Source organism: Pieris brassicae, chromosome 2 (assembly GCF_905147105.1).
Source record: "Pieris brassicae chromosome 2, ilPieBrab1.1, whole genome shotgun sequence".
Lineage (NCBI taxonomy): Eukaryota > Metazoa > Arthropoda > Insecta > Lepidoptera > Pieridae > Pieris > Pieris brassicae.
Window position 1 is genome coordinate 13,343,920 of NC_059666.1, and position 19,238 is coordinate 13,363,157.

The 19,238-nt window shown below is 33.0% G+C and overlaps 1 protein-coding gene and 1 non-coding gene across 8 annotated transcripts; both read left to right on the forward strand.

Moving 5' to 3' along the window:
• On the forward strand, nucleotides 1-18,317 carry LOC123720488. 7 transcript variants are annotated; one of them, XM_045677113.1, is made up of 32 exons: nucleotides 1-108; nucleotides 1,181-1,246; nucleotides 1,790-1,807; nucleotides 2,105-2,134; nucleotides 2,794-2,823; nucleotides 3,564-3,602; nucleotides 4,269-4,304; nucleotides 4,370-4,396; nucleotides 4,509-4,538; nucleotides 4,661-4,681; nucleotides 5,094-5,126; nucleotides 5,199-5,231; nucleotides 5,820-5,852; nucleotides 6,449-6,478; nucleotides 6,583-6,627; nucleotides 7,418-7,489; nucleotides 8,148-8,174; nucleotides 8,485-8,535; nucleotides 8,607-8,648; nucleotides 8,976-9,008; nucleotides 9,953-9,991; nucleotides 10,208-10,261; nucleotides 10,719-10,877; nucleotides 11,556-11,582; nucleotides 11,633-11,674; nucleotides 11,822-11,848; nucleotides 12,937-12,963; nucleotides 13,644-13,670; nucleotides 13,965-13,991; nucleotides 15,797-15,823; nucleotides 17,214-17,240; nucleotides 18,181-18,317. In XM_045677113.1, the coding sequence occupies exons 1-32, from the start codon at nucleotides 37-39 to the stop codon at nucleotides 18,298-18,300; spliced, it is 1,371 nt and encodes a 456-aa protein (XP_045533069.1). In that variant the 5' UTR covers nucleotides 1-36; the 3' UTR covers nucleotides 18,301-18,317. The 7 variants fall into 7 exon arrangements, with proteins under 7 accessions (XP_045533069.1, XP_045533070.1, XP_045533071.1 ...); XM_045677114.1 differs by having other exon boundaries at nucleotides 11,648-11,674; XM_045677115.1 differs by having other exon boundaries at nucleotides 5,109-5,126.
• On the forward strand, nucleotides 4,155-4,241 carry Trnay-gua. Its single transcript is given in 2 exon segments — nucleotides 4,155-4,191; nucleotides 4,206-4,241. It is a non-coding gene; the product is annotated as a tRNA-Tyr (tRNA).
• Nucleotides 18,318-19,238: the final 921 nt, after the last annotated feature.

Consider the following 19,238-nt stretch of genomic DNA (forward strand, 5'->3'; position numbering starts at 1 on the left):
GAGAACTGATTGTGGCCAGACACGCACAGAATAGCAATGTTACTGATGATCATTTGTTTTGCGTGTATCAATGGACAGAGGAATAACTTTTTTGATCAAAAAGATTTAGTAAGTGTTAGCCAAATTATTTGATTGTCGGAGGTAGTCGTTGAAAGTGCGGGCTCGACGGACCACACTCAATCTGGCCAATTTATTTGCTTAAATTAATTTGTATCCAGTATGTATTGGAGTCCCTTAACTGTCCATAATGCGAGCCGACCTTTCTATGTTTATTTCAATTATTTATTGAGACGGCTTGGTTTGTCTGTGCCACCAAAACGTTTAATCTTTAACTACCAAATTTTCACTATCGATTTAAAACTTTTTAATTTACGTATATACGTATAAAGTATCTTAATATCTATAATCATCTTGTGTTTAATTATAGAATTGTAAGTGTTATGTAGAATTTATAGAAGTACCAAAAAAGTCAAATCGAGACTAAACCGGGAAATACAGGGAATTCGAGTGTGGGGGCTTGTAAACTTTCTCTTTTAACATTTACACCCACAACTTTCATTTATCATTGTTTCACAAGGAATTTATTAAGTTTTCAAGCCCGGTTACAATGTTAAGATATGTTTTTTTTTTTTAATTTGAGCTACCACCTACTTTTATCGCTTCTATGCGAGATGAGATAGAGAACAGGAGGCTCGCTTTTCATAGTTCTAAACCGCCGCCCATGCAGCGCTGGGGGATTTGCGAATGTTTTGCGGAACTGTGAGGGCATGGTTGCCATTTCTTGATAACATTGATTTTTTTCCTAACACTTATATAAATATACAGATCTTCAATATTCTCAACCTACACAATAATAATAATTAAAAATGAATAAATATAAAATTAAAACATATTTAAAAAGTTTAGCCTGTGTGGTACCTTTAATGCTGGCAGCATTTCCTCGCTCTAATGTGATACTTATTCCAGCGAGCCTGGTGGTCGCTCTGGTGTCAACAGTTCCATTTACCAGGCGCCTACTTAAAGGTTTAATAAGGGCTTCTGAACCCCAAGTCCCTAGAACGCATAATTGAAATTTCTAATGGAGTCACGAAATTACGTGTAGACCTTTAGTCGACGTAGAATTATAATATTTTCTTATTTCTAATACTTCAATAATAATATTTATTTCAATATGTTTTAGGATTATCCCGTTGGCAGGTATCCAGGTGCCCCTTGGGATAAACAACCCTTCAGCGAAAGGATGAGGGTTCGATTTGTTATACTTACTATACATATAACATATTATATATACAATAAATTAGTTAATTCTAATGTGACATTATTTTTGAAAATTTATACTTAATATATTTAGTTGTTTTACTTGAGATTAATCAAATCATTGCAAGTGTAAACAATGCTTTCGCATTAAATTTACCAGGACTAATAAAAGTTCTAAATTATAATTTATTTAATTTAACTATCGTGAATTGTAAATGTCTATTAACCAATTTGCGCTTGACAAAAGATTTTAGTATTTGTTATTTTTAGTGATTTTTTTAAAAGTTTTTAGGATTATCATACCTTTATATTCATAACCTAAGCTACTTTATAGTTATAAGTGGATTTAGAAAACCGGATTTTTTAATAAAAGGAATTTATATTATAGCGCTATCAGGTCATGCGCAAAAGAATGATGAGTCGCTTGTGAAATCTAAATAATCGTTAGTTAATTAGTAATTTAGAGTCGAAGTCGCTGAACTGATAATTATTAGCAGATTTGTGAATAAATATGTGTATAATTTTTTTTTAGCCTAATATGGAACCTCAGGTAATATTTGTTAACAAATTTTAATATTATATATAGTATTTTTTTGAATTTATAGTTCTTTTAGCGCGTTAGGGAACAATGTACATTTTTACGATTAGCGCACACCGTCACAAAAAAACCGACACCCTAAATTTCGTTAGCTATAGTCAACATTTTAGTTTTTTCTATTGTTAGTGTCGCCTTTTCTACAAATTTTTAAAAAGAGTTTTTCTTTGTTACACCAAAGAAGTATAACTAACCCGTGTATATAAGTACACACTTTTTACATTAACAAGATTGATTTTGTGTTATCGACAGAATAATTACAGACCTCGCATGCCACCCCCAGTAAGTTTATTGTAAAATCTAGTTTCTTAATTTATCATAAATTTCATTATGGTTGTTGACTTTCGGGCCAGGTGCGATCTCGACCTCGAGACTGACATGAGGGTTTCCCGGGATGGGCTATCCCACATGTCGCTCGAGCACAGATCGCAGGAATAATTCTGCCACAGCATTGTCAAATACCTCAGTAAGATACCACTTCTAGTCGTATTATTAGCACAAGAGGTGACATGGGTCCCGTCGGCCTACGCACTCCGAAACGCCCATAAATATCATGTGGATATTTCTGGAGTAATTGTTCGCTGGGGCCCGACGGAAGATGCCCTGCTGCCTAGCTTCTCGGCCACAGATCTGCCTGATCGTGCGCCTAATAGGTTACTTTCAGATTTTATTCCTATACCATTTTTTTTAATAGGCAAGAGAATAAATAACCTAGTAGCTGGAGCGTGCGCCTTTCACACTAAGGTTGTACGTTCCAATTTATTTTTCTTTTCATGTATGTAACATTCAGTAAGCTCTCCTGAGAAGGTTTTTTTGAGGTAACTATGCATAGTATAATCATTTACTTGCCTATTAGAAAAATAAATGTTCTCGAATGGAACACAAACATCTGAGGCCAAAGCCAACGCCACTCGTATAGACAAGAAAGATTTTGTTTACAGGATTTTAGCAATCGCTTACATGAACCTCGGGTATGTTTTAACTTTAACAATTAACATCTCATACAAATAAGACATTTAGTGTTAAGTAAATTTGTCGACTTCGGCTCTTGTCTTTTGTCTAACTTAATGGTCAGTATCACTTAACGTGAGCGTCCTGCCTATTTGGAGTTGCGTTTGTAAGAGACAGGTTCAATTGCCAAGTATCCTAAAAGTAAGTTTGAAAGTACATATTATGCTAACGATTTTTAAATGAAGAATATTAACTTTTCTTCTACGAGGAACTAGAATATATTCAATAAGATTCTGCTAAATTGTATGAAACTATTTCAAATTCTTCGGTCCAATATAAAGTATTTCCGTAAATCAGTCATGTTATGAACGTATACGACACCTTCATATACAAATAACCAGCAAATAGATATTTAATGTAACTAAAAAATGTTTAAAAAATAATTAAAAAAAACTATAGGTAGGTTTATTAAATATATTATTAAAATGATCAATGCAACTTAGAATTTAGAATTTATTATAAATATATGTATGTTGTTATTTTTTTATTTTTTTGTATAAAGAGGTCAAAATTGTAAACTGAACGTTATGTTTATGTTTGAACGTGTAATCCGTTTTTGGCTTTTGTGTATAATGAAATTGTGTGTAGGCTGAGGGATGAGAAAATAACTGAAATAAAGCAATTTATTGCCTCTATTTCGATAAATATAATATCTTTTGATTTAAAATAAAAGTTTAATTTAAGTTATTGATATGTTTAGGGTGTGGGCATCCGTTTACCAATCCATCAAAATTTAGAGGTAATGTACCAAGGTATTTAACATTTAACTCTAGCATCTAAACTAAGAGTTTTATAGTACAATGTTAGTGTTTAATAAGCGATATTCTGAGCCAATGATAAAAAATACTTAAAAGATCTTGTTCTGTGCTTATTAAGCAATATAAAAATACATACACATGTATAAAGAGATAAACACAAAACAATCTGGATTCCGGTCACTTTTCTGAACCAACTTCAAAATAGTCGAAGAGGCTTTAATGATAATTTGAACAAAAAAAATTACATAGTCGAATTTAAAGTTGTGCTTGTAGTCTGTGATAGGGATCCCGACCTTTTGACATATAATTGACATTTTGCACCACGAAATAGGAGATAAAAACGTCAGCTCGGTATTAATTTTGAAAGTTACAAAGTACGGGCGCTGCTTTAAATGGTTAATTTTAAGTTATACTTTTTTAAAAAAATGCTAAATTATACCGCAATATTAATAAAATACATTTTTTTAATTACAATAATAAAATACGTATTAATGTCGTCCAACTTGGTTGTCTATTTAGCCATTATACATATACCTTCGATAGCTCAGTTGGTAGAGCGGTGGACTGTAGTGTGAAAGTTAGTTATCCATAGGTCGCTGGTTCAAATCCGGCTCGAAGGAAGTTTTTCATTTATTTTATTTTTTCAGTCCAACAGATTCACTGAAATGGAAAGAATGAGAAATGTATGTATTTTAGCGAAATGATATTATCTTATAAATTTGTGTGTATAATACTATATTTATTTTAGAAAGCAGCGGATGCCCGTGGTTTAGGGGTAAATATACATAGACTTATTAAAAAATGTCGTAAAGAAATGTATTATTTTATAAGTATATTGTTACAAACAAAATGACGGACAAGAATTTTGTAATATTAATTTTTTGCAGCCATATGGTAAACAACTTCTAGAAGATACTGTAAGTACAGCTTTTTTAATCAATTGATATTTATTTTATTATATTGAAAGATGAAATCTGGGTTGATAAGGATTATAATTAATTCGAAGTTTAAACATTTAAAGAGTTAACTTTTTTTTCAGAGAGCAGCGATTGGTGGCCAAGTAGGTTTTAATTAATTTAAATATAAACTATTTTTAAATTTAATTTAATTTGTAACTTTCCTACACACAAATATACAGTATTTACAATATTGTTAACCTACGTAGTATTAGTATTAAATAAATTTAAAATTATACAAATTTGAAAACTTTAGTCGCTGTGGGTGTACCTTTCTTGCTGGCAGCATTTCCTCGTTGTATTGCGATACTTATTCGAGGAAATTACCAACTCTGGCGTCTGGTACTATTTACTAGGCGCCAACTTAAATCTTTAATTAGCGACTGTGCCTTTGAATAAAATCAAATTTGAAAGAAAGATTTATATTTAGGCCGGTTATTAGATTGAATAAATTATCTTTAATGGCTTTGACGAGCTTTTAAATATAAAGTTTAAAGAGCTCTATAACTTTTTCAGTATATCAATTTGAAGCAGGCTGGACTTAATTCGGTAACTTTTGCTTTTTTAAAATTGGAATGTAATATTTCCGGTAAATTTTATAATTATTTTAACACGTTGTAGTATAAACCAAAAAAGACCGGACCTAGTCCTGGGGTAAGTACCTACTATTACATATATACTATAAAAGGTGGTCCTATCTCGGTTGGTAAAATATTAGTAAACAACGTGTGTATTCATAGCATGCTTCGGACAACAGTTATTGTCCGAATTAATCCATGTTTAAAAAAAATCAGTGGCACCACAACCTTTTTAGGCCTCACATATCTGTTTCGTGATTATTTGTTACTCAAATACACAAGTAGGTGATCAGCCTTCCGTGCCTGACACAGGCTGACATTTGGGTCTAAGGTAAGCCGGTTTACTCACGATGTTTTTCTTTACCTTTCGAGCAAATGTTAAATGTGCAAAAGAAAGTCCATTTGTACACAGCCGGGGATCGAACCTACGACCTCTAGAATGAGTGTCGCATGCTATAGCCACAAGGCCAACACTGCGCAATCAAAATTATGAACCGAGAACGAACTGTGAACGGTATTATAGTGTTGATCTAGGCTACGTTGTCAATAATATCAGGCACATCTCAGCCTTCAAACTGCACGACACCGATGGCTTCATCATACGCGCTTGCGTGTGGCAGATTACTTATTTTTAAATGACATTTTTAATTTGTTGCATTAATAGATGGGTATGTATTGGGAAGAGGAACAGATCAGTGTAAGTACAGATTACAATTAATGTTTAAAGAACTTTATTTTCTCATTACAAAAATTATATGTACATGAGAAACATTATGTATATGCGAGCAAGATACACGTCCCAATTTCAGTCTATTAGATTCACTATGGCATGTATTTTTAATGCCCTTTTGAATTTGTTAAACGCGCTAATATTGCGAATTTTAGATGATAATTGATTAAATAGTTGCATACCCTTATACCTAATTGACCTCTTCAAATAATTTGTGCGCGGCTTCCGCAAGATAAGCAAACTCGCTCGACGAGTGTTGCGTGTAGTTGTGTTTGATTTTTTTTAAATTATAAGCTACTATGGAGAGAGTTATTTTTTTTTTAATTAAGATACAGGTGCTATAAACATATAGTTGTTTAATCGTCATAATTTTGGTTTCTATATAAATTTTATTAGTTCGTGTTAAAAAATTGTATGTAAATAGTGCTTTCATTAATTTAATTTGTTGTGTTTGATAGTTAGATATATTAACCAATTACACTATTTAATTTAAATTATCTGTGGACGTGAACCGTTCCTATAAAGAAGTCCATTCTAACTCATTCATAAATATCTTTTTGCAGACACGAAAACCAATACTAGGAAGACCAGTCGTAAGTATAACTTTTAATGAATTAACATCATTCATGTAAATAATAGCACTTAAAGTCCAAACCCTTTCCAAGTTTAGATTTTAAACTTTTTTAATATTTTGCAGCCGCCTGATGAAAAATTATTACAATTAGCTATGAGCAGATTAAGGGTGAGCTTTAGTATGTAATATGTAATAATCATAACAAATAAAGACGAAGACAAGCAAGAAGATAGATATACGATAATATAAGATAAGGTAGTACTGGTGACCCAGGAGCTGGTATTTCCTAGCTCAACGAATGAGTATCTCAATACAGTGAGGAAATGCTGCCAACGTTCAAAGTACACTGCCACAGGGAAAGGTCTTAATGGAGTGATTTTAATAAAATACTAGTTCTGGACATACTCGGTTCTAGAGAAAAATTGTACAGCTTGATTGATGCCTATATATTATATAAACGTTTCTCGTCTTTCTGTCTCATCGTGATAAACTCAAAACTGCTATAAGAAATTTTCGGTTTTCACCAATATCCAGAACGACTCGTGTATAAGGTTTCAGTATATAATTTTTTGGTATATAAGTTTTACGAGACGTGAATGAATTTTTAATTACTATACCAGTGACAAGTATCAAAATAGCAATTTTATTTATAACTCGTAGTCTGTTAACGAAATCTGATTTAAAATTTTCTGATTCTTGTGTACTATTACTTTTTGTGGGTCTTTTATGTGTTTTTACACTTCTTGCATACCTTAATTATGTTTTCTCACTGTAGTTGGTTGGAAGAGATCGCTCCGATAACCGCTGGAAAGCGATAAGGCCGCCAGTTGCCTCTTTTTCATTAAATTATGTCAATTATATTACATTTCTGTATGCAGCGAAGTGTTAATAAATAATACTGTTTTGTATTATTATAATTAATATAGTTTTTATTACTTATGATTTAACAATATTTCAGAACATAAACAACGTGAATAAAGAAACGTCAGTTGCGCAATTATCGTCATCAGTTACAGACCTACCATTAGAGGTAGGATTGATCTGCTTTATAACATATGTACAAAGATATACATATCTTATTATATATACGAGCTTAAATGTGCGTCTTGTGCGACTCTCATCCCTGATGTGTTCGAGCCCTGGCAGTGAACCAATGTATACTTTTCTGTCTATGTGCATATAACACTCGGTCGTACGTAAGCAAACAAAATATCGAAAGGAAAGTTTTCTTTTTACAAAGGTTTAAACAACTCATGAGAGTAGATGCAGAAATGTGTCACCTTTTATATCGCCTACAGAAATCTTAATTAAGTGTAGTGTGCCCATTCATTAGGTTGGTATTATTGCCTTATTTATCAGGCAGGCACATTAATTACTCTATATTCATTTACTTAAATAGCAGAGCAGTGTACGGCTCTCATCCCTGAGGTCATAGGTTCGATCCCCGGCCAATGGACTTTCTTTTATGTGCGCATTTAACATTCGCTTGAACGGTGAAGGAAAATATCGTGAGGAAACCGGCTTGCCTTATACCAAAAGTTGACGGCGTGCGCAAAGCACAGAAGGCTGATTGTCTATTAGATTAACTAATGATCATAAAATAGATACAAAAATCTGAGGCCTAGCCTAAAAAGGTGTCTGTCAGGCGTTATAAGTAAGCAACGATAAATGAATTATTTATTTCACAGATACAAGAACCGAAGTCACTACAAATGGTAAAACAATAGTATTGTCTTTTATTAACAAAACTTTTACACATTTAAATAAATAAACTTATAATTATTTTACATAATTTTAAATTTTTCCCAACGTTTCGAACAGCGTGCGTGGTCACGGTGACTGAAGACAAAGGTGTTGAATGTCAAAAAGTATCACAGCTGTAAAGAAAGTTATATTATCTGTATTTATTTCCCCGGAGTTGATATCGACTAAAAGATGAAGAGTTTTTGCAAAAATGTTTTTGACAACTTTAAAAATTTATTAATAATGCATCTATATATTATTAACGTTGTCAATTTTTTTAAGCCTATTAAACCAACCAGACCTACAAAGAATACTAGCGGATACCCATTGATGGCAAGTAGTACATATGTATATTTTAATTAATGAATTATAAAAATAATAAAAGTTTTTAATACCCATTTTAGGACGATTTTGGATCACCGATACGTTGGGTATCTATATTTTCGGTAAAACCCTTTTTTATGTTGTATTTTTAATAGCTGATCCAATATTACCACTATAGTATACAAGAATCTTCAATGGATTAAAAGGCGAATTTAATATTACCAAAATACAGTTATATATCAAGTTTATGATGTAGTCTTAGTCTTTATCCTCTACCACTGTTTAAAAACATTAAAAAGCAAGCTTTGTAATTCATTAAAAAAATTTAATTACTATTAGTAAGTCTTCGGTAAATCAAAGATAATAGATATTAGTTTATAATAAACCACTTACGACGCTCTAGTTTTACTGTATATTTATTTTTACTTAATAAATACTATTTTACACAGAAAGATACCACCGATGGATTAGCCAGAGTAACGGTAAGATTAGTCGATTAATTCAGGATCTGTAAGACATGTTAAGTATCTAAAAATACCTCTGATAAACTCCACCATTTCTTGAAGTTGGTTTAATATAGCGAAATATCAATGTAGTAGTTAGTAAATAGTATGTACTAGTGACATTAATTTAACTTTATAATGCTAACTTGAAGTTAATCATCATGAGGAAACCGACTAGCTTTAGACTCAATCAGACGACGGCGTAAAATTTATTAAAAATGTCAGTGAACACCAAATACACATTTTTGTAATGGTGAAATACAGAACCGTAACCTCTTACAGAATATGAACATTGTCATTCCCAATTCCTTATATCAGCAAAAATCTTCCAAATTCCTTCTATAGAAACTTATATAAATATCAGAATACACACTACTTATCCAGAGCTTGATATATTCGCGCTGTAAAGCGCCGATCTTGTACCTAATACGCATTGTTAAGCGAAAAAGAAATTATAAATAAGGTATTACTAGAACAGAGGGCAAACGGACATGATACCTGACACTCTAAATACCAGAGGTCTCGCGAGTGCGTTGCCGGCCTATTAAGAATTGACACGCTCTTTACTTAAAGGACTCTAGGTCGACTTGGTTAGGAAATACTTCAGAGGGCAGCTGGTTCCACATAGAGGTGCGAGCCAAAATCTGCCATAAAAAACGCAACACAGTTATGACGGCGGTTATATGGGTGGAATTTAGCCTAAAGGCTAAATCGTTTGGTCGTTTGGAATTAAATCCAAACGACCGCTAAACTGATCTTCATTCAATATATCTGTGGCTTTGAAAAGAGAAGTAGTGAATAGGTTTTTAATTGTAAGTAAATTTTATTTTCACCCTAATTGTTATGTATTTTAGACTAGATACATATACGATGTGTTGCACTTTAATAAATAAATAATAATTTTATAATATAATATTTTATAGGATTTGAATACAGGAAGAAATCGCCAATATGTAATAAATGTACGTATATATAAAGAAACTATAAAAATTTACTTCGTTTCAAACATTGCTTTCATATCATAATTATTTACGGTCTTCAAAGATATTTTACGATTTAATTTAACATTGGATTTTTAAATAATAACATTCACATTAACCAGCTGTTTATTTAAAAGTTCATTTAATTAATTTATTTTAAATTTATGAAACGATCTTTATGAAAATATTTTGTTGTAGGGCACAATATTCGTCCCCGTTATTGATTACAGTCTTGAGCGGTTGGGACTAACGGTAAGATTTTGATCTTTTTTAAATATCCATAGTATAAAAATCATTTGTACAAGACAAACGTGGATGGTGAGATCAGGTCGGTCTTGTTCATACGTACTAGTGAAGGGATAGATGAAAGACACCCATAACCGACGAGCATGCATGGTGAATGTCATGAACGTGGATGAAGCGAGAGAAGTCAGGACCATTACAGGTAGAGCTCCGTAGTATTTGCCTTCGGGAAAAAGGCGTAAAGTCCTCAGCCCCTTCAATACAAATCAGGAATCGCGCGTGAAATATTGAGATGCTTAAGCCGGTCAATCAGTGGGTACGCGGTAGGTAGTAACTCCCCTCCACTACAGATATAGTCATAATTAATAATTTTCTGGACCTACAAGATCGATTTCTACTCCTTTGGGAATCGAGTCAGGAACCAAGAAACAATTGTAAAACTTTTAATTATTGTCACATATTACAGACAACAACATTCCGTCCTAGAGCGGCAAAGAAAGCACTTCGCACTGATGAGACAGCGTTGAAAATTGTCGCTGACAACATTGATGTGAATAATATGGATACAAGAGACTGGTTAGCAATTGAAGTCGCAGTTAGAAGACTGAAAACAAAAGAGCAAAACGTAAAATATTTCTTGAATATATGTTCCTCTGTAGGGATTTGGAAACACAATTCTAATTTTAATTGTTGATTTTCAATGGGCATTCAAACAAAAGCACAGTATTGGTATTATGTGGAAAAGTTATACAGGGAGTTGACTTTAAAATAACATATATCTTAGTACAACATACACCAAAATTATGCATTACTGAACATATAATAATGTTAATAGACTTTTTATTGTAGCAATTTTTCCTTTTCATTATTCCATTCAATTGTAGATATTCTACATAATGGTAGTGTATGTATATAATACTAATTATGTGCCCTAATCTAAATTTTAAAATTTTCTAGGATGAAGCAATAAGAACTAGACTTCTTATCTCTTATTTGCTACGCGTCAAATTCATTTATTCACACAACTTTTATGATTTAAAAATTATTATATTGAGTATTAAGATTATAGTCCAACTATAATATCGTAACGGCATTGTGAACGTAACAAAAAAGGCAGCGACATCAAATCCCACGGTGGTTCTCGTTCCGCACAGACTACACCGAACTCTCTAAGTTAAGTGTAATATTATGCCAACCAATAAAGAGTGTTATTAAAACGTTTTAGTCATTTAAAGTAGGTTATACATATTTTTAAGTAATTCATTTAAAATTCTCTGGTGAAATAGTTTATTTTTTATTTTAGTGCAATTCCGAAGCCTGTCCAGCGAGGGTAAGACTTTACTTTATAAACATATGAGGCTTCATTTGCCATCTATAAAGCATTTATCATTTCAGTGCACCAGACTCGGTTGTGAATCGAAGGTAAGAAATTAGATATACTATATGTTAATTTTCAACCCAATTAATAAAATAGTAGGCATCTACAATTAGAAATATTAATTGAAAACGATTAGAGGTATACACGGCTCAAGGATATTTAAAATATTTTTTTATTTATCAAAATTTCAGTGTCGCGGAGACAGTTGCTCTTCAGGAGTAAGTATAATAAATTAATGGTTTTTGAACTATTGTAATCCTTTAAAGTTAAATAAAGGTGTGCTTAAGTCTAAGACTGACTTACCATCATACAAAAACCATCTTAATCTGTTTAGCGGTTAAAAATAACTCGACTTCAAAGAAACATATTGATATAGCTGCTGGATGGGCGAAAAGAATTTTATTATATTATGATTAATGTAAAGCATGTCATACAATCTGAGTGTGCATAAAATAAAGACTCATAGACATTATTATTTTTGTATTCGAACCCAGCATTGTATGTATAGGCATATTATAATGTACACCGAGAAATGATTCAAAAGATTAAGTTGTACAAAATTGCCAAAAGGGGGCAAGGCGTCAGAAGAAGTAGTTACAGAGGATAGAAAAAGTACGAGTGAAAACTTCACTGTCATCTTAACGGTACAATAAATAAGACACGTAGATTTAAAGTATATTTGTCGGTAGTAATGATCCTCTAAATAGTCTATCTGCAGCAAGCGAGGTTTTGAGTGCTTGCGAAGCAGATCCATTTTATGACAGTTTCCCCGTCTTCAAGCGTAAGATGCTGCAGCCACTGTTGATCGGTCACCAATTGAATATTTGTATTTCTTAATCTAAACTAGGTTGTCTTTTATATTTATTGTATAATTTATGTTTTGTATGTCGTGTGTTCAACTATTATGTTACGAATTTTGGGGGGTTCCTTTTCTAAATTGTTACGATACGGGGCGGGGATTGAATTACGCGTTAATCTTAATTTTATTTTCTACTTTCCAGTACTTTACACCACATAATGGTAACTTTTACGTATAAAGAGTCACTGGGTGGTCACGAATCGTTTACTATTGGGTACAGAAGAAAACGTTACTATAATTACGGCAATAATCTCCAAAAATTGCGTAACATAATAGTTGAACGCCCTAGTATGTGTTTCGTTAGTGTGCCTTTCTATAATAAATAAATAATATTGAGTAATAATTTAAACAAATTAATTAATAAAAAGAGGTTTCGACGATTCAAACTGCCGCTACCTGAATGCTCACATGATAAATATTATTGACATTTTTTATTATTCGTTTTAGTGCGTTGGAGTATCTTGCAGCACATTTGTAAGTCAAACTATGTACTGGTTGAAAGATCATATCGATTCATTGTGCTTATTCTTAAAAAGCCGACAACGCACTCGCGTGCCTTCTTGCATTGTGGGTGGCCATGGGTGGCGGACACTTAACATCAGGTGAGCCTCCTATAACATAAAAACAACACATTATATTCATAGACACCATTATTTCTGCTTACCGTAATTGTGGGTATAACGCTATTATAATAATAAAAAAAAGTCTTATTCAGATAATTTTACACTTAAACACATTTATATTCATTATCTCATTAGTTTTAAGTATGTGTGCCCTTTTTTTGGCAAAGGCCTCCCTCCTCCAAATTCCGCCATTTCTCTCTGCACTGTGCCACTCTCCACCACTTGCCACCACCTGCTGTTTCCTTAACTTGGTCTACCCACCTTCTAAGTTGTCTTCCTCTCTTTTTCATTTATTGTATCATGGGCACCAGTTTAGTAATTTCTTGCTCCACTTATCTGTTCCTCTTTCCTTGTGCCCCGCCCATTTCTAAATAGGATGGTTAAGTTTATATTTAGTTTTGTTGTTATTGTTTATTTTTTCTTTGCTAGTTTATGTATGCGTCTATATTTTTAATGTTTTATTAATACCAATTTTGTAGTACCAATATTATAGAAAAATATGCTTTAAACATTCAAAAATGTGATTTTTAGTGTAAAGGACCAAGCTGTTTTGCTATGGTAAGTGTTTTTGTTTGATACCAAGACAAGAGATAAATGCTTCAAAGTTTATCAACACCGCTGGTTTCTTACCTCAGAAGAATTACTTCTAAGAATTATTTCTTAGTGTTACTACTAACATTTACAATTCATAAGTCGCACATGCCTGTTGTAAATCAATACGATCTACCTGTCAATCTAATATTTTTATTTAAATAGCTTATTTTCTAATTTGATTATACAATGTACACAACTAACCTTAAATGTCATTGTTTGAGAAAGAAACTATATTTAAACCGAAATTTTTAATTACAGTGCATCGGTGAGGATTGTAACGCAGGAGTAAGTTTTTTGATTGAGAAGTGTTCCTGATGCACACATTTATTAATTCCCAAAAAATTAACACACTATCGTAAGAGTACTAAACCAATACCGATAATGTCGAAAATAAATGGTAATATTACATAGATAAGATACAAAATATCGCAGGCATGAACTCACTCTGAGAACATTTAAAGAGTCTATAGTGTCGGAGACAGAGAGACTGCGTGTCTGCAGACTGGTTCTGGCCCTTGGTATCGCAAACAACCTGGGCCTTCACCGTCGCACAGATCCCCAAGATACAAACTTTATGTTCTGGGCCTCAGATTTCTGTATCTGTTTCAAGATTATTTGTTAATCTAATAGGCAAGGAGGTGATCGGCCTCCTTTGCCTGACGCACGCCGTTGACTTTTTGGGTCTAAGGCAAGCCGGTTTCCTTCACCGTTCGAGCGAATATTAAACAAAATCATGTGCAAATAGAAAGTATGTCCATTGGTGCACAGCCAGGGATCGAACCCACGACCTCAATGATGAAAGCCGCACGCTAAAGCCATTAGGCCAATACTGCTCATTCAAATATTTTTTTAAACCGTTTTTATAATCCGTTTCAATAACTAACAGCGAGCTAAATAATAAGTAGACTTCACCGATTCATATTGTCATGTACAGAATTTTCAGGGTGGTAAATTAAAAATATTATAGAAAGCGTTTGTTTCTTATGAATATTTAAGGCTTCCAGGTACATACAATTCCTTAGTCCATTCCAAGTCCCAAAAAGTCAATTCATTTGAGACCATATCATGACCGTTTACGGGTGAATAGTTTAAAATACATTTGAATAATAAACATACGAAGAAACGGTAGAATTCAAGAACTGGATGTAATATACAGCTTCATTATCGCGAAATGTTATCAAAGTAACACATTTTAATATATTGGCGTAAGAAGTTGCAGAACCGTGACGTTTGCACGAGCTTTACATTTTTCATTTTCAAAGGGCTGTCAATGTCATATGTACAAATCGTTATATATTGCTAACTTTTAATAATAATTTCATTGATTTTTATTTTTATTAAATTTAGATATGTCCCTAATATAGTATATATTGTTGACTCATTCTGGTGTTAACGAAATTACGTCCAACATCCGTTCCAAGAAGTATTTTCGAGTCGTAATAGAGTATCAGGTTGAGATTTAGAAACGAGACAGAGTGAACTATAAATCCTGTATGTCAAAATCACATTGGTGACAGGAGTGACTTTCTGCTGAGCCTCGTTTCTGAATCATGAAAAACCGCCTTCACCGGGGAAGGCTCTCGTTCTTCGCTCACTCCAGAGATCTTTAGTCCTGCCTTTAGGTGACTGACCCAACACCAAGTGTGGTCGTGGGAAAAGCCTATTCTCGGCAGATCTACGCTCGTCAAAACAGCCTTAGCTGAGCTGTCAAGGCCCTTCCGGCCGACATCGAGATCCCATACAAAAAAAGCGCACGAGCATTATTCGACTTTAGTATTAACAGTTGTATGTAACTAATCGCAAGGTGTGTTAAAATGAATCAAGTGACAAAACGTGTTTAACTTCTGAACCTTAACTGGACCTTTATTAATATATTTAGTAGATTCCCGAAGACTATGTTACTTCGAGAAACAACTATAGACTACTAAGTTACTGATATATATATATATATAATAATTTTGTTTTGTTTATTACAATTTAAATTTCAGTTGCGATAAACAATTTTTGTCAATATAATAAACGATGAATTAAATTTACATTGTACAACCCTGGCCTGCACGTGAGTAACTATATAACTGATATATTTTCAGTGTGAAGGCATGGCGTGTGAAGCTAGAGTGAGTATTTTACATATTATTATTCATAATATCTCTGAGCTTTAAAGACTCGTATTAAACAGAATTACTTCTGACTAGAGAGACTCAGACACACACAGAAGTAATACACAGTAGTATGCAAAGTTTTATGGCTTTAATTACATAATAGGTATTCCATCTAATAATTAAAAGGTTATCCAATATCACCCGGAGTTGTGATAAGAGAAAGATTCAGGGGGTCAGTTATCTGATAGGCACAGAACTGCCCTTTTGATTAGCTAGCTACTTATAATATGACTCATTTACCCTATAATTAGCTTTGGGAGCGTTCAAGTATTACGTCACGCAATTTTTGAAACCCCTTGAAACTACGGTGAGTTTTCTGTATCCAATAGTAAAACGTTTCGTGACCACCCCCCAGTAACTCTTTATACCTAAAACTTACCATTATGTGGTGTAAAGTACTGGAAAGTCGAAAATAATATTATCAATAACGCGTAATTCAATTCGTATTGAATTCCGCCCCGCATCGTAACGTTTTACAAGGGGACCCCCCCAAATTCACGACTTTTACGCGTATGATTACTTGAACGCTCCCTTTTACACTTTGAATAATATTTTATTATCATTAAGCCTTTATTTCTGACAGTATAATCAAATATTTGTTTTAGTTACATAACCTAACTTAATCTAATATATCAGACGTGCCGGTTTTGGTGATCAGCGTGTCCTGTGACACATAGGCCTATTCCAGCTGCTTCCATTATTTTTTTAATGTTGGGTCTTCTCGTCTCTTTATATCGTCTGCCCACATGGGCGGATCGTGAATTTGTGGGGCTCTGGGCTATCAAGGGGACCTCCGCCGTAATAGACGCACACGAAAAAATACAGCGACGGGAAATTTCCCGTTCCGTTTGATAGACGTCGATCTCATATATGTTGATTGATCTCAGGGATTCCAATCTTATGGATGGATTTTAAGACTGGGAGCCCCTGGGCTGCAGCCCAAAAGCTCTTCGAGTAGATCCACCCCTGTCTGCCCATCTCTCGCTCTGTCTTCCTCTTTTACTGTTTCTATCTCGTGGTTGCCATTCTGTAATAATTTTTGTCCATTTTAACTTGCTATATCAATATATCTAATTAAAGCGAATATTTTTTTATATCTTTGCATCCTTAGACAGATTTATAAAATCTAAATTTGCCTCGCAATCAACATCTCTCGTTGGTCACAGCGCAATTACAATTTCACAGGAGATGAAAGTATACTTTAGTGAAATGTGCAGTAAAACTAATTTAGTTGTTGTTGTTTTGTGTGGTTTTATGTCTTAAGTGTGGCATTTCCATGAGATTATATGGTTAAGGTGTTAATATTAATGATGTTTTTGTGTATATATATATACGTTTTTTTCAGTGCATAGGAAACGACTGTCAAGCAGGGGTAATTTTTCTTTTTATAATTCTTAACCTACATAATAATTTAAAAAAATAAAAAATCAATTTAAAAAGTTTGGTCCGTGTGGCAGAGTTCCCTTAATGCTGGTTGCAATTCCTCGCTGTATTGCGATACTTATTCATTGAACGAGGCACGAGGAAAGCACCAGCTCTGGAGACACCAGTACTATCCTAACCAACTTAAATATTTAATTAGCGCCTGTGCACTCTGTGTTCACACCTGTGAACCCCACGGTCTCTACTCCGAAGGGAACAAAATCAATATAAATATATTTTTATTATATTACTCGGAATTTCCTGTAATGGATATATCAGCGTATTTATCACATAATTAACGTAAGTTTACCTTTTCCATTTGGTAGCGTTCAAGTATTACGACACGCAATTTTTGGATATTCTTGACCCCCCCCCCCCATGAAACGCGCCGTAACTTTTCTGTTTCCAATAGTAAAACGCTTCGTGACCAACTCCAGTGACTCTTTAAATCTAAAACTTACCATTATGTGGTGTAAAGTATAAAATAATATTAAGAATAACGCGTAATTCAATCCCCGCCCCGCATCGTAACGTTTTACAAAAGGAAAATTCGTTACGTAATACTTGAACGCTGCCTTTCCAAACCATACAAAACAAAATATTAAAGAAAATAAATATTTAAATATATATTATTCTGCAGTTTGCGTTTTCAATTTACACTGATTTGAATTTTGATTAATCGCACTTTTATTCATTAAGTAATGCTTCCGAAATATATAACAATTCGAATTCGAATCAAATTAAATTATGATCCGTAAGAGTAAAACAATAAACCTCAATGACTAACCAAAGCAACAATAAAAATCAACGGTCAAATGACTTGATAACTATTGCTGATAATTATAATATTCCCTGACTCACTAACTATGTCTAAATAATTATATTTTCAGTGTCGCAGTTTCTCTTGCAAATATCTAGTGAATGGAGATTTCAAAGAAGGTGGCGAAACCTGGTCAGAACATTATCCTCAATACGATAACGCGCCAATAAAACAAGAAAACCACTATTAATAAAATATTCCAAAATCTAGTGTCTTTTATTTAATATGGAACGTGGCGTTTTAATTACGTAATAAATGAAAAAAATTATCGTAATAATGACTACTCTGTGCGTGTTGGACTTGAATTGAAAAACCACAAATGAGATGAGAACTTATCCCAGTAATAATAGATACATCAATTTAAAATATTGTCTGAAATTGATAATATATAAATTAATAGTCATTAATGATTGTCTAGGGACAGTTACTTTTTTTTCTTTTCTTGGCCTGCACGGTTTGTGCGTCAGCCATGCAAAAAAGTTAGGAAGTGTGTTATTAGATTTATTTGATGTTTATTAGGTTTATTTGTTATGAAAAATGAAACTGGCTAAAATTCTATATTCATCAATATTTATATTAGATAGAAGGATAGAGATTGAAGTAGGAAAAATAATTTTAATGGACAAAAGTGAGGAAATAAAAGCGGAACGGTCATGTTGATGACTGGCAAAGAGATAGTTACTTACTTATATTGATGTAGTCAGATTACGAATAAAGTGGGAAAGTTTAGCCGTTTTTATTTTGTATGAAAAGTGACAGTCAACGTCACTGTCATTCAACTGCCTATTTTCGTAAAGATGACATTATCATAAATCATAAAAATCCAGAGGAGCATTCAACAGTCAGACAAATTATTGAATTATTTTAATAGTTTCGAGCCTAATTATTAATTACGGTAAAAAACAGTATATTAATAGCAAGCGAGGTAAGCCGCAGAGTACCGATATCAATAATGGCATTTAGTTATAGCAAATTGAATTTATAAACAATATCCTTCACATTGAAAAAAGCCATTATAATTATTACGTCTGCTATCAAATTTTACAAAGAAATGAAATTTCAGAATAAAATAATGTCCGGAATTTTTCTTTTAACTGTAATTATGAATAAAGGTATTGTATTTTTTTA

Bases quoted from the DNA above. Each gene is read 5' to 3' on its own strand.
- LOC123720488 (XM_045677113.1), top strand. From the start codon at position 37: ATGTTACTGATGATCATTTGTTTTGCGTGTATCAATGGACAGAGGAAT. The intron at 8,536-8,606 runs GCAAGTAGTACA...TACCCATTTTAG, and splicing joins CTAGCGGATACCCATTGATG to GACGATTTTGGATCACCGAT. The intron at 12,964-13,643 runs GTAAGTCAAACT...TGTGATTTTTAG, and splicing joins GAGTATCTTGCAGCACATTT to TGTAAAGGACCAAGCTGTTT.